Genomic DNA, 12,165 nt, shown 5'->3' with positions numbered 1-12,165 from the left:
CATAATTAGCTAATACAAAAAGGACTACTTCTCAAGATGAAAAGAGGCACACAGTTCAAAAGTGCATTATTATTCATTCTATAATTCATAACAAATATCTTACTTACCCTGCCCATTTCCTTGAGTTTAGTGAGCATAACAACAATGGTAGAGTTGTGCTCCCACAACATCCGCCAAAAGTCATCAACTGTTTCCTGAAGTGGACCCTGTGTTGCAATGTATGCAGAACGATATCTGAGGATTGTGAATAACATTTTTGAGAGGGCTCCTGAAGTCATGAAATATTCTTCTGCAATTTTCATATCATGCAGAAATGGGAAGATTCTTCAATTACCTCTGTTCAGCATGTACATATTCATACTTGCATGCCTTCATCCATTCCTGTTGCTACCCTGCCTCGCAGGAAACAGCATCACTACCCTCCACTTCAGTCAGGTAGCGCCAGGAAAACAGACAAAAAAGACCACATTCGCTCACACTCAGTCTCTAGCTTTCATGTGTAACGCACCGAAACCACAGCTCCCTTTCCACATCTAGGCACCACAAAACTTTCCACGGTTTACCCCAGATGCTTCAAATGCCCTGGTTCAATTCATTGACAGCAAGTCGACCCCGTTATACCACATTGTTCCAATTCACTCAATTTCTTGTGAGCCTTTCACCCTCCTGTATGTTCAGACCCCGATCGCTCAAAAGCTTTTTCACTCCATCTTTCCATCTCCAATTTGGTTTCCCACTTCTCCTCGTTCCCTCCACCTCTAACATGTGTCCTCTTTGTAAATCTTTCCTCACTCATTCTCCCTGTGACCAAATCATTTCAATACACCCTCTTCTGCTCTCTCAACCACACTTTTTACGACCACACATATCTTACCCTTTCACTACTTACTCGATCAAACCACCCCACACCCATATAGTCCTCGAACACTTCATTTCCAACACATCCACCCTCCTCCGCACAATCCTATCTATAGCCCGTGCCTGGCAATCATGTAACATTGTTGGAACAACTATTCCTTCAAACATACCCACTTTTGCTCTCTGAGATAACATTCTCACCTTCCACACATTCTTCAACACTCTCAGAACCTTTGCTCCTCCCCCACCCTGAGACTCACTTCTGCTTCCATGGTTCCATCCGCTGCTAAATCCACTCCCAGATATCTAAAACACTTTACTTCCACCAGTTTTTCTCCATTCAAACTTACCTCCCAATTAACTTGTCCCTCAACCCTACCGAACCTAATAACCTTGCTCTTATTCACATTTACTCTCAGCTTTCTTCTTTCACACACTTTACTAAACATAGTCACCAACTTCACTGTCTCCCGCGTTAGCAAGGTAGCACAAGGAAATAGACGAAAGAATGGCCCGACCCACCCAAATACACATGTATATGAAATTTATAGGTATGTATATGTAAGTGTGTGGGCATGTATGTACATATATGTGTATGTGAGTGGTTTGGGCCATTCTTTTATCTGTTTCCTTGCATTTTTTTTTTTTTCCCAAAAGAAGGGACAGAGAAGGGGGCCAGGTGAGGATATTCCCTCAAAGGTCCAGTCCTCTGTTCTTAACGCAACCTTGCTAATGTGGGAGATGGCGAATAGTATGAAAAAATATATATATATATATATATATATATATATATATATATATATATATATCTTTTTCTTTTAAACTATTCGCCATTTCCCGCGTTAGCGAGGTAGCGTTAAGAACAGAGGACTGGGCCTTTGTGGGATATCCTCACCTGGCCCCCTCTGTTCCTCCTTTTGGAAAATTAAAAAAAAAAACCGAGAGAGGAGGATTTCCAGCCCCCCCGCTCCCTCCCCTTTTGGTTGCCTTCTACGACACGCAGGGAATACGTGGAAAGTATTCTTAATCCCCTATCCCCAGGGATAATATATATATATATATATATATATATATATATATATATATATATCTATATATATATATAGATGTTCTGGAAGGAGGTAAATAAAGTGCGTAAGACAAGGGAGCAAATGGGAACTTCGGTGAAGGGCGCAAGTGGGGAGGTGATAACAAGTAGTGGTGATGTGAGAAGGAGATGGAGTGAGAGTATTTTGAAGGTTTGTTGAATGTGTTTGATGATAGAGTGGCAGATATAGGGTGTTTTGGTCGAGGTGGTGTGCAAAGTGAGAGGGTTAGGGAAAATGATTTGGTAAACAGAGAAGAGGTAGTGAAAGCTTTGCGGAAGATGAAAGCCGGCAAGGCAGCAGGTTTGGATGGTATTGCAGTGGAATTTATTAAAAAAGGGGGTGACTGTATTGTTGACTGGTTGGTAAGGTTATTTAATGTATGTATGACTCATGGTGAGGTGCCTGAGGATTGGCGGAATGCGTGCATAGTGCCATTGTACAAAGGCAAAGGGGATAAGAGTGAGTGCTCAAATTACAGAGGTATAAGTTTGTTGAGTATTCCTGGTAAATTATATGGGAGGGTATTGATTGAGAGGGTGAAGGCATGTACAGAGCATCAGATTGGGGAAGAGCAGTGTGGTTTCAGAAGTGGTAGAGGATGTGTGGATCAGGTGTTTGCTTTGAAGAATGTATGTGAGAAATACTTCGAAAAGCAAATGGATTTGTATGTAGCATTTATGGATCTGGAGAAGGCATGTGATAGAGTTGATAGAGATGCTCTGTGGAAGGTATTAAGAATATATGGTGTGGGAGGAAAGTTGTTAGAAGCAGTGAAAAGTTTTTATCGAGGATGTAAGGCATGTGTACGTGTAGGAAGAGAGGAAAGTGATTGGTTCTCAGTGAATGTAGGTTTGCGGCAGGGGTGTGTGATGTCTCCATGGTTGTTTAATTTGTTTATGGATGGGGTTGTTAGGGAGGTAAATGCAAGAGTTTTGGAAAGAGGGGCAAGTATGAAGTCTGTTGAGGATGAGAGAGCTTGGGAAGTGAGTCAGTTGTTGTTCGCTGATGATACAGCGCTGGTGGCTGATTCATGTGAGAAACTGCAGAAGCTGGTGACTGAGTTTGGTAAAGTGTGTGGAAGAAGAAAGTTAAGAGTAAATGTGAATAAGAGCAAGGTTATTAGGTACAGTAGGGTTGAGGGTCAAGTCAATTGGGAGGTGAGTTTGAATGGAGAAAAACTGGAGGAAGTGAAGTGTTTTAGATATCTAGGAGTGGATCTGGCAGCGGATGGAACCATGTAAGCGGAAGTGGATCATAGGGTGGGGGAGGGGGCGAAAATCCTGGGGGCCTTGAAGAATGTGTGGAAGTCGAGAACATTATCTCGGAAAGCAAAAATGGGTATGTTTGAAGGAATAGTGGTTCCAACAATGTTGTATGGTTGCGAGGCGTGGGCTATGGATAGAGTTGTGCGCAGGAGGATGGATGTGCTGGAAATGAGATGTTTGAGGACAATGTGTGGTGTGAGGTGGTTTGATCGAGTGAGTAACGTAAGGGTAAGAGAGATGTGTGGAAATAAAAAGAGCGTGGTTGAGAGAGCAGAAGAGGGTGTTTTGAAGTGGTTTGGGCACATGGAGAGGATGAGTGAGGAAAGATTGACCAAGAGGATATATGTGTCAGAGGTGGAGGGAACAAGGAGAAGAGGGAGACCAAATTGGAGGTGGAAAGATGGAGTGAAAAAGATTTTGTGTGATCGGGGCCTGAACATGCAGGAGGGTGAAAGGAGGGCAAGGAATAGAGTGAATTGGAGCGATGTGGTATACCGGGGTTGACGTGCTGTCAGTGGATTGAAGCAGGGCATGTGAAGCGTCTGGGGTAAACCATGGAAAGCTGTGTAGGTATGTATATTTGCGTGTGTGGACGTATGTATATACATGTGTATGGGGGGGGGTTGGGCCATTTCTTTCGTCTGTTTCCTTGCGCTACCTCGCAAACGCGGGAGACAGCGACAAAGTATAATAAAAAAAAAAAATATATATATATATATATATATATATTCATAAACACCGATACATGCACATATACATAGCAACAAACACATACATATATACACATGTATATATTCATACTTGCTTGCCTTCATCCATTCTTGTATACTGCCACACAGGAAATAGTGTCACTACCCCCTCTTCAGTGGAGCAGCGCCAGGAAAAGACATAAAAGGCCACATTCATTCACACTCAGTCTCTAGCTGTCATGTGTAATGCACCGAAACCACAGCTTCACTAGAGCAGTATCATCGGCGAACAACAACTGACTCATCCAGTCCCTCTCATCCACAGCAGACTGCATACTCATCCCTCTCTCCATAACTCTTGCAATTACCTCCCTAACCACTCCATCCATAAAGAAATCAAACAACCATGGAGACATCACACACCCCTGCCACAAACCGTCATTCACTACGAACCAGTCAGTTTCCTCTCTTCCTACTCATACACATGCCTTACATCCTTGTTAAAAACTTTTTACTGCTTCTAGCAACTTACCTTCCACACCGTATACTCTTTAAACCTTCCACAAGGCATCCACAGTAAGATTTACCTGTATCCATCAATGAAACTGGCATTGATATAATCAGATCCTTCCGTTCCACGTAGGGGCTGGAGGCATACCCGAGTGCCTTCAAATGGCAGAATATTCACTAATCTGTTCTTGAACTTGTTAACAGGCAAGTTGGCACTAACAAATCTTGATGGTTGAGCTTTAATGTTTGCTAAACGCTGAAATGATAAAAATCATACAAAAAATCAAATAATCTGATAATGCTATCATAATATTATGCTTCAATATATTAAATTAAAGAAAACCCTTTACCTGCTTAACAATATTACCTGTCATGAAATATTTAGATGTACAAGTTACACTGTCAAATTTAAAAGCATCACCACAATAAAGTGCAAACTTCCTTTGAAGCTTAGGTTGAAGGTCAAGAATCTTAACCCTTAAACTGTAATCTACCACCCAGAGGGACTTCTTGACTGGCTGCAACCAGCCTTCCGGAAATTACACTTTTAAAACTGTGTGCCTAAGTGGCATGCTTAATTATGTAAATGTAATCACACACCCCCTAGGGTCCCCCTATGCCATCTTAAATCTTACCAAGTTCATCATGAGAGGTAGATGTACATATTTTGATAGTGACCTACTAGCAGAGGTACCTGCAGTACTGGAGGTGCATGAAGGAAAAAGTTACATGTTTGCACAAAGTGCAAATTAGTGCCAGGAAACAGATGAAGAATGGCCTATCCACTCATATACTCACATATATATATATATATATATATATATATATATATATATATATATATATATATATATATATATATATATATTATCCCTGGGGATAGGGGATTAAGAATACTTCCCACGTATTCCCTGCGTGTCGTAGAAGGCGACTAAAACGGGAGGGGCAGGGGGCTGGAAATCCTCCCCTCTCGTTTTTTTTTCCCCAAAAGAAGGAACAGAGGGGGCCAGGTGAGGATATTCCAAAAAAGGCCCAGTCCTCTGTTCTTAACGCTACCTCGCTAATGCGGGAAATGGTGAATAGTTTAAAAGAAGAAAAAGATATATATATATATATATATATATATATATATATATATATATATATATATATATATATTTTTTTTTTTTTCTTTCTTTCATACTATTCTCCATTTCCCGCGTTAGCGAGGTAGCGTTAAGAACAGAGGACTGTGCCTTTGAGGGAATATCCTCACCTGGCCCCCTTCTCTGTTCCTTCTTTTGGAAAAAAAAAAAAAAAAAAAAAAAAAAAAAAATATGAGAGGGGAGGATTTCCAGCCACCTGCTCCCTCCCCTTTTAGTCGCCTTCTATGACACGCAAGGAATACGTGGGAAGTATTCTTTCTCCCCTATCCCCAAGGATGGATATATATATATATATATATATATATATATATATATATATATATATATATATATATATGGGAGCGGGGGGCTGGAAATCCTCCCCTCTCATTTTTTTTTTAAATTTTCCAAAAGAAGGAACAGAGAAGGGGGCCATGTGAGGATATTCCCTCAACGGCCCAGTCCTCTGTTCTTAATGCTACCTCGCTAATGCGGGAAATGGCAAATAGTATGAAAAAAATATATATATATATCTCGGAAAGCAAAAATGGGTATGTTTGAAGGAATAGTGGTTCCAACAATGTTGTATGGTTGCGAGGCGTGGGCTATGGATAGAGTTGTGCGCATGAGGGTGGATGTGCTAGAAATGAGATGTTTGAGGACAATATGTGGTGTGAAGTGGTTTGATCGAGTAAGTAATGTAAGGGTGAGAGAGATGTGTGGAAATAAAAAAGTGTGGTTGAGAGAGCAGAAGAGGGTGTTTTGAAATGGTTTGGTCACATGGAGAGAATGAGTGAGGAAAGATTGACCAAGAGGATATATGTGTCAGAGGTGGAGGGAATGAGGAGAAGTGGGAGACCAAATTGGAGGTGGAAAGATGGAGTGAAAAAGATTTTGAGTGATCGGGGCCTGAACATGCAGGAGGGTGAAAGGCGTGCAAGGAATAGAGTGAATTGGAACGATGTGGTATACTGGGGTCGATGTGCTGTCAATGGATTGAACCAGGGCATGTGAAGCGTCTGGGGTAAACCATGCAAAGTGTGTGGGGCCTGGCTGTGGAAAGGGAGCTGTGGTTTCGGTGCATTATTACATGACAGCTAGAGACCGAGTGTGAACGAATGGGGCCTTTGGTGTTTTTTCCTAGCGCTACCTCACACACATGAGGGGGGAGGGGGTTGTTATTCCATGTGTGGCGAGGTGGCGATGGGAACAAATAAAGGCAGACAGTATGAATTATGTACATGTGTATATATGTATATGTCTGTGTGTGTATATATATGTGTACATTGAGATGTATAGGTATGTATATTGTGCATGTGTGGACATGTATGTATATACATGTGTATGTGGGCGGGTTGGGCCATTCTTTCGTGTTTCCTTGCGCTACCTCGATAACGCGGGAGACAGCGACAAAGCAAAATAAAAAATAATAAAAATATATATATATATATATATATATATATATATATATATATATATATATATATATATATATACAGTAGGGTTGAGGGACAAGTCAACTGGGAGGTAAGTTTGAATGGAGAAAAACTGGAGGAAGTGAAGTGTTTTAGATATCTGGGAGTGGAATTGGCAGCGGCTGGAACCATGGAAGCGGAAGTGAATCATAGGGTGGGGAAGGGGCAAAAGTTCTGGGAGCGTTGAAGAATGTGTTGAGGTCGAGAAAGTTATCTTGGAAAGCAATAAAGGGTATGTTTGAAGGAATAGTGGTTCCAACAATGATACATGGTTGCGAGGCGTGGGCTATAGATAGAGTTGTGCGCAGGAGGGTGGATGTGCTGGAAATGAGATGTTTGAGGACAATATGTGGAGTGAGATGGTTTGATCGAGTAAGTAATGAAAGGGTAAGAGAGATGTGTGGTAATAAAAAGAGTGTGGTTGAGAGAGCAGAAAAGGGTGTTTTGAAATGGTTTGGTCACATGGAGAGAATAAGTGAGGAAAGATTGACCAAGAGGATATATGTGTCAGAGGTGGAGGGAACGAGGAGAAGTGGGAGACCAAATTGGAGGTGGAAAGATGGAGTGAAAAAGATTTTGAGTGATCGGGGCCTGAACATGCAGGAGGGTGAAAGGAGGGCAAGGAATAGAGTGAATTGGAATGATGTGGTATACTGGGGGTCAATGTGCTGTCAATGGATTGAACCAGGGCATGTGAAGCATCTGGGGTAAACCATGGACAGTTCTGTGGGGCCTGGATGTGGAAAGGGAGCTGTGATCTCGGTGCATTATACATGACAGCTAGAGACTGAGTGTGAACGAATGTGGCCCTTGTTGTCTCTTCCTAGTGCTACCTCGCACACATGTGGGGGGATGGGGTTGTTATTTCATGTGTGGCGGGATGGCGATGGGAATGAATAAGGGCAGACAGTATGAATTATGTACATGTGTATATATGTATATGTCTGTGTGTGTGTATATATATATATGTATACATTGAGATGCATAGATATGTATATGTGCGTGTGTGGACATGTATGTATATACATGTGTATGTATATCTTGTCCTGCGAGATAGCCCCAGGAAACAGACACAGAATGGCCTAACCACTCATATACATATATACATAAATGTCCATATATGCACACATACATACATATACATATCAACATATACATACATACACACACACAGACGTATATACATATTCATACTCACTTGCCTTCATCCATTCCTGTCGCTACCCCGCCCCAGTGGAAACAGCATTGCTACCCCACCTTCAGCGAGATAGCGCCAGGAAAACAGACAAAAAAGGCCACAGTCATTCACACTCAGTCTCTAGCTATCAAGTGTAATGCACCAAAACCACAGCTCCCTATCCACATCCAGGCCCCTCAGACCTTTCCATGGTTTACCCCAGATGCTTCACATACCTTGGTTCAATCCATTGATGGTGAGTATGGGTGTTTATGTATATATATGTGTATATGAGTGGATGGGTCATTCTTCGTCTGTTTCTTGGTGCTACCTCGCTGATGTAGGTAACAGCAATCAAGTACAATAATAATAATAATAATAATAATAATAATAATAATATGATTATCATTTTTTAATATTTATCAAAATGAAATTATTATCATTATTGTTATTATTATTACTATACTTGATCGCTGTTTCCGGCATCAGCAAGGTAGTGCCAAGAAACAGATGAAGAATGGTCCATCCACTCATATATATGCATAAACACCCATACATGCTGTCATACATATTCGCCATTTCCTGCATTAGCGAGGTAACATCAAGAACAAAGGACTGAGCCTTGGGGAGGGAAAATCCTCGCTTGGACCCCTTCTCTGTTCCTTCTTTTGGAAAAGTAAAACATGGAGGAGAGGATTTCCAGCTCCCTACTTCCACCCTTTAGTTGCCTTCTACGAAACACAGGGAATATGCGGGAAGTATTCTTTCTCCCCTATATATTTACTGAGGTACTCATTAACTAGCCAAAACCTACCTTGAACTCAAGCTCCATACCAGTAACATTTTCTCCTGGCTCTACAGCCATCAGCTTTTGAATGTGAGCATGCAAGCTACGTGCTGGTACTTCAGTGTTACCAGCCATGACAGCCTCCAGTAGGGCATCATGGATGAAGATATACTGATCTTCAGTTTGGACCTGTAAAGAGAAAAAATTAATACTAAAAGACAAACTTGCCAGATGTTTCTAATTAATCAAAGTTATCATCTGTTGAAAAACTAACTGAATATGCAAAATATAGAAGACAAAGCTGCAATGCATATAAGACTTTTCTTCCATCTATACATAACTGCCTTTCCTGCTTTAGCAAGTAGTATCACAAACAAATGAAAAATGGCCACACATCCAAACTGTGGCAGTCAGACAGACATTACCATTCATAGATAAATAAGCCTTGCAGACTACTCTTTAGTTAACCTTTACAGCTTCATAATGCCTTTATTCAGTCCTAATGAATGAACATTATTCCCCATATACCACACTGCTTCAATTAAATACATGCCTCTTGCCATATTCTTATACCAGATCTGCTTTATAGGGAAATCTATTTCTGAAACACAAATTCTCATTGTCAGTCTTTCTTTACTCATTCTGTTTATATGCCCAAACATTTCAGCACAGCCAGGTAAGCTCTCTCAATTGGACTGCACTAACTACCAAAACTCTAACACTCATCTCTTACTGAATCAACCCAGCCTATGCCACACTGTCCTATGGCATTTCATTTATAGTGCATACACCCTCTTTCCTTCTTGTGAATTTAGTACCTATGATAAACCCATATAACACTGGTAAGATTACTAATAATTAAAATATACCCAACTGTGCCCTTAGGTACAAAAACCTTCTCTTTCAAATACACTTTACTGCACCTACAACCTTAGTCCTCCTCTTCCACACTGTTACTCAACTTGGTCCCCATGGTTTCATCCAATGTCATATCCACACAAACTTACACTTACGCCATCCTGTCTGAAACCCAATGCACTTCATTACCCAACTTTTCTTCTTTATCACTTTTAATTTTCTCCTTTTATATACTCTCCTAAACACTGTCATCAGATTTTTGAGATTCTCTTTAGAGTCTGCAACCAGAGCTGCATTAACTGCACATAACAAATGATTCACCTTTTCTGGCCTCCAACTCCATCATACTATCCCTTGATCCAAGATCCAGTTATACGCCTAATCACCCATTAATCAGCCAAAGTGGCATCACACATCCTTGATGCACACATATCTTCACCTAAAACCACTCAGCCTCCTCCATTCCTACTTGCATACATGCCTTACTATCCCATTAAAAATTCTTCAAACTACCATCTTTAAATTATCCTACATATCCATGGCATCTTCAATTTTTTTTTTTTTTTTTGCTTTGTCGCTGTCTCCCGCGTTTGTGAGGTAGCGCAAGGAAACAGACGAAAGAAATGGCCCAACCCACCCCCATACACATGTATATACATACGTCCACACACGCAAATATACATACCTACACAGCTTTCCATGGTTTACCCCAGACGCTTCACATGCCTTGATTCAATCCACTGCCAGCACGTCAACCCCGGTATAGCACATCGCTCCAAATCACTCTATTCCTTGCCCTCCTTTCACCCTCCTGCATGTTCAGGCACACAAAATCTTTTTCACTCCATCTTTCCACCTCCAATTTGGTCTCCCTCTTCTCCTCGTTCCCTCCACCTCCGACCCATATATTCTCTTGGTCAATCTTTCCTCACTCATTCTCTCCATGTGCCCGAACCATTTCAAAACACCCTCTTCTGCTCTCTCAACCACGCTCTTTTTATTTCCACACATCTCTCTTACCCTTACGTTACTTACTCGATCAAACCACCTCACACCACATATTGTCCTCAAACATCTCATTTCCAGCACATCCATCCTCCTGCGCACAACTCTATCCATAGCCCACGCCTCGCAACCATACAACATTGTTGGAACCACTATTCCTTCAAACATACCCATTTTTGCTTTCTGAGATAATGTTCTCGACTTCCACACATTCTTCAAGGCTCCCAGAATTTTCGCCCCCTCCCCCACCCTATGATCCACTTCCGCTTCCATGGTTCCATCCGCTGCCAGATAAACTCCCAGGTATCTAAAACACTTCACTTCCTCCAGTTTTTCTCCATTCAAACTCACCTCCCAATTGACTTGACCCTCAACCCTACTGTACCTAATAACCTTGCTCTTATTCACATTTACTCTTAACTTTCTTCTTTCACACACTTTACCAAACTCAGTCACCAGCTTCTGCAGTTTCTCACATGAATCAGCCACCAGCGCTGTATCATCAGCGAACAACAACTGACTCACTTCCCAAGCTCTCTCATCCCCAACAGACTTCATACTTGCCCCTCTTTCCAAAACTCTTGCATTCACCTCCCTAACAACCCCATCCATAAACAAATTAAACAACTATGGAGACATCACACACCCCTGCCGCAAACCTACATTCACTGAGAACCAATCACTTTCCTCTCTTCCTACACGTACACATGCCTTACATCCTCGATAAAAACTTTTCACTGCTTCTAACAACTTGCCTCCCACACCATATATTCTTAATACCTTCCACAGAGCATCTCTATCAACTCTATCATATGCCTTCTCCAGATCCATAAATGCTACATACAAATCCATTTGCTTTTCTAAGTATTTCTCACATACATTCTTCAAAGCAAACACCTGATCCACACATCCTCTACCACTTCTGAAACCACACTGCTCTTCCCCAATCTGATGCTCTGTACATGCCTTCACCCTCTCAATCATTATCTTCCCATATAACTTACCAGGAATACTCAACAAACTTATACCTCTGTAATTTGAGCACTCACTCTTATCCCCTTTGCCTTTGTACAATGGCACTATGCACGCATTCCGCCAATCCTCAGGCACCTCACCATGAGTCATACATACATTAAATAACCTTACCAACCAGTCAACAATACAGTCACCCCCTTTTTTAATAAATTCCACTGCAATACCATCCAAACCTGCTGCCTTGCCGGCTTTCATCTTCCGCAAAGCTTTTACTACCTCTTCTCTGTTTACCAAAATCATTTTCCCTAACCCTCTCACTTTGCACACCACCTCGACCAAAACACCCTATATATG

The 12,165-nt window shown here is 41.4% G+C and overlaps 1 protein-coding gene across 1 annotated transcript in view; it reads right to left on the bottom strand.

Annotated features, from left to right (window-relative positions):
• Window positions 1–12,165, bottom strand: part of Lar (tyrosine-protein phosphatase Lar) — a 704,213-nt gene that overhangs the window by 14,373 nt on the left and 677,675 nt on the right. Inside the window, exons 32-34 of the mRNA XM_071659561.1 lie at window positions 9,001–9,162; window positions 4,488–4,666; window positions 108–234 (exon numbers count right to left, since the gene is read on the bottom strand). Coding sequence (XP_071515662.1) covers window positions 108–234; window positions 4,488–4,666; window positions 9,001–9,162 — 468 coding nt within the window. The remainder of the gene's footprint in view (window positions 1–107; window positions 235–4,487; window positions 4,667–9,000; window positions 9,163–12,165) is intronic.

The sequence above is a fragment of the Panulirus ornatus genome, chromosome 68 (assembly GCF_036320965.1).
Source record: "Panulirus ornatus isolate Po-2019 chromosome 68, ASM3632096v1, whole genome shotgun sequence".
In the NCBI taxonomy this organism is placed as follows: domain Eukaryota; kingdom Metazoa; phylum Arthropoda; class Malacostraca; order Decapoda; family Palinuridae; genus Panulirus; species Panulirus ornatus.
The sequence above is the reverse complement of the archived record's forward strand: the minus strand, read 5'-3'. Positions and strand labels throughout refer to the sequence as shown.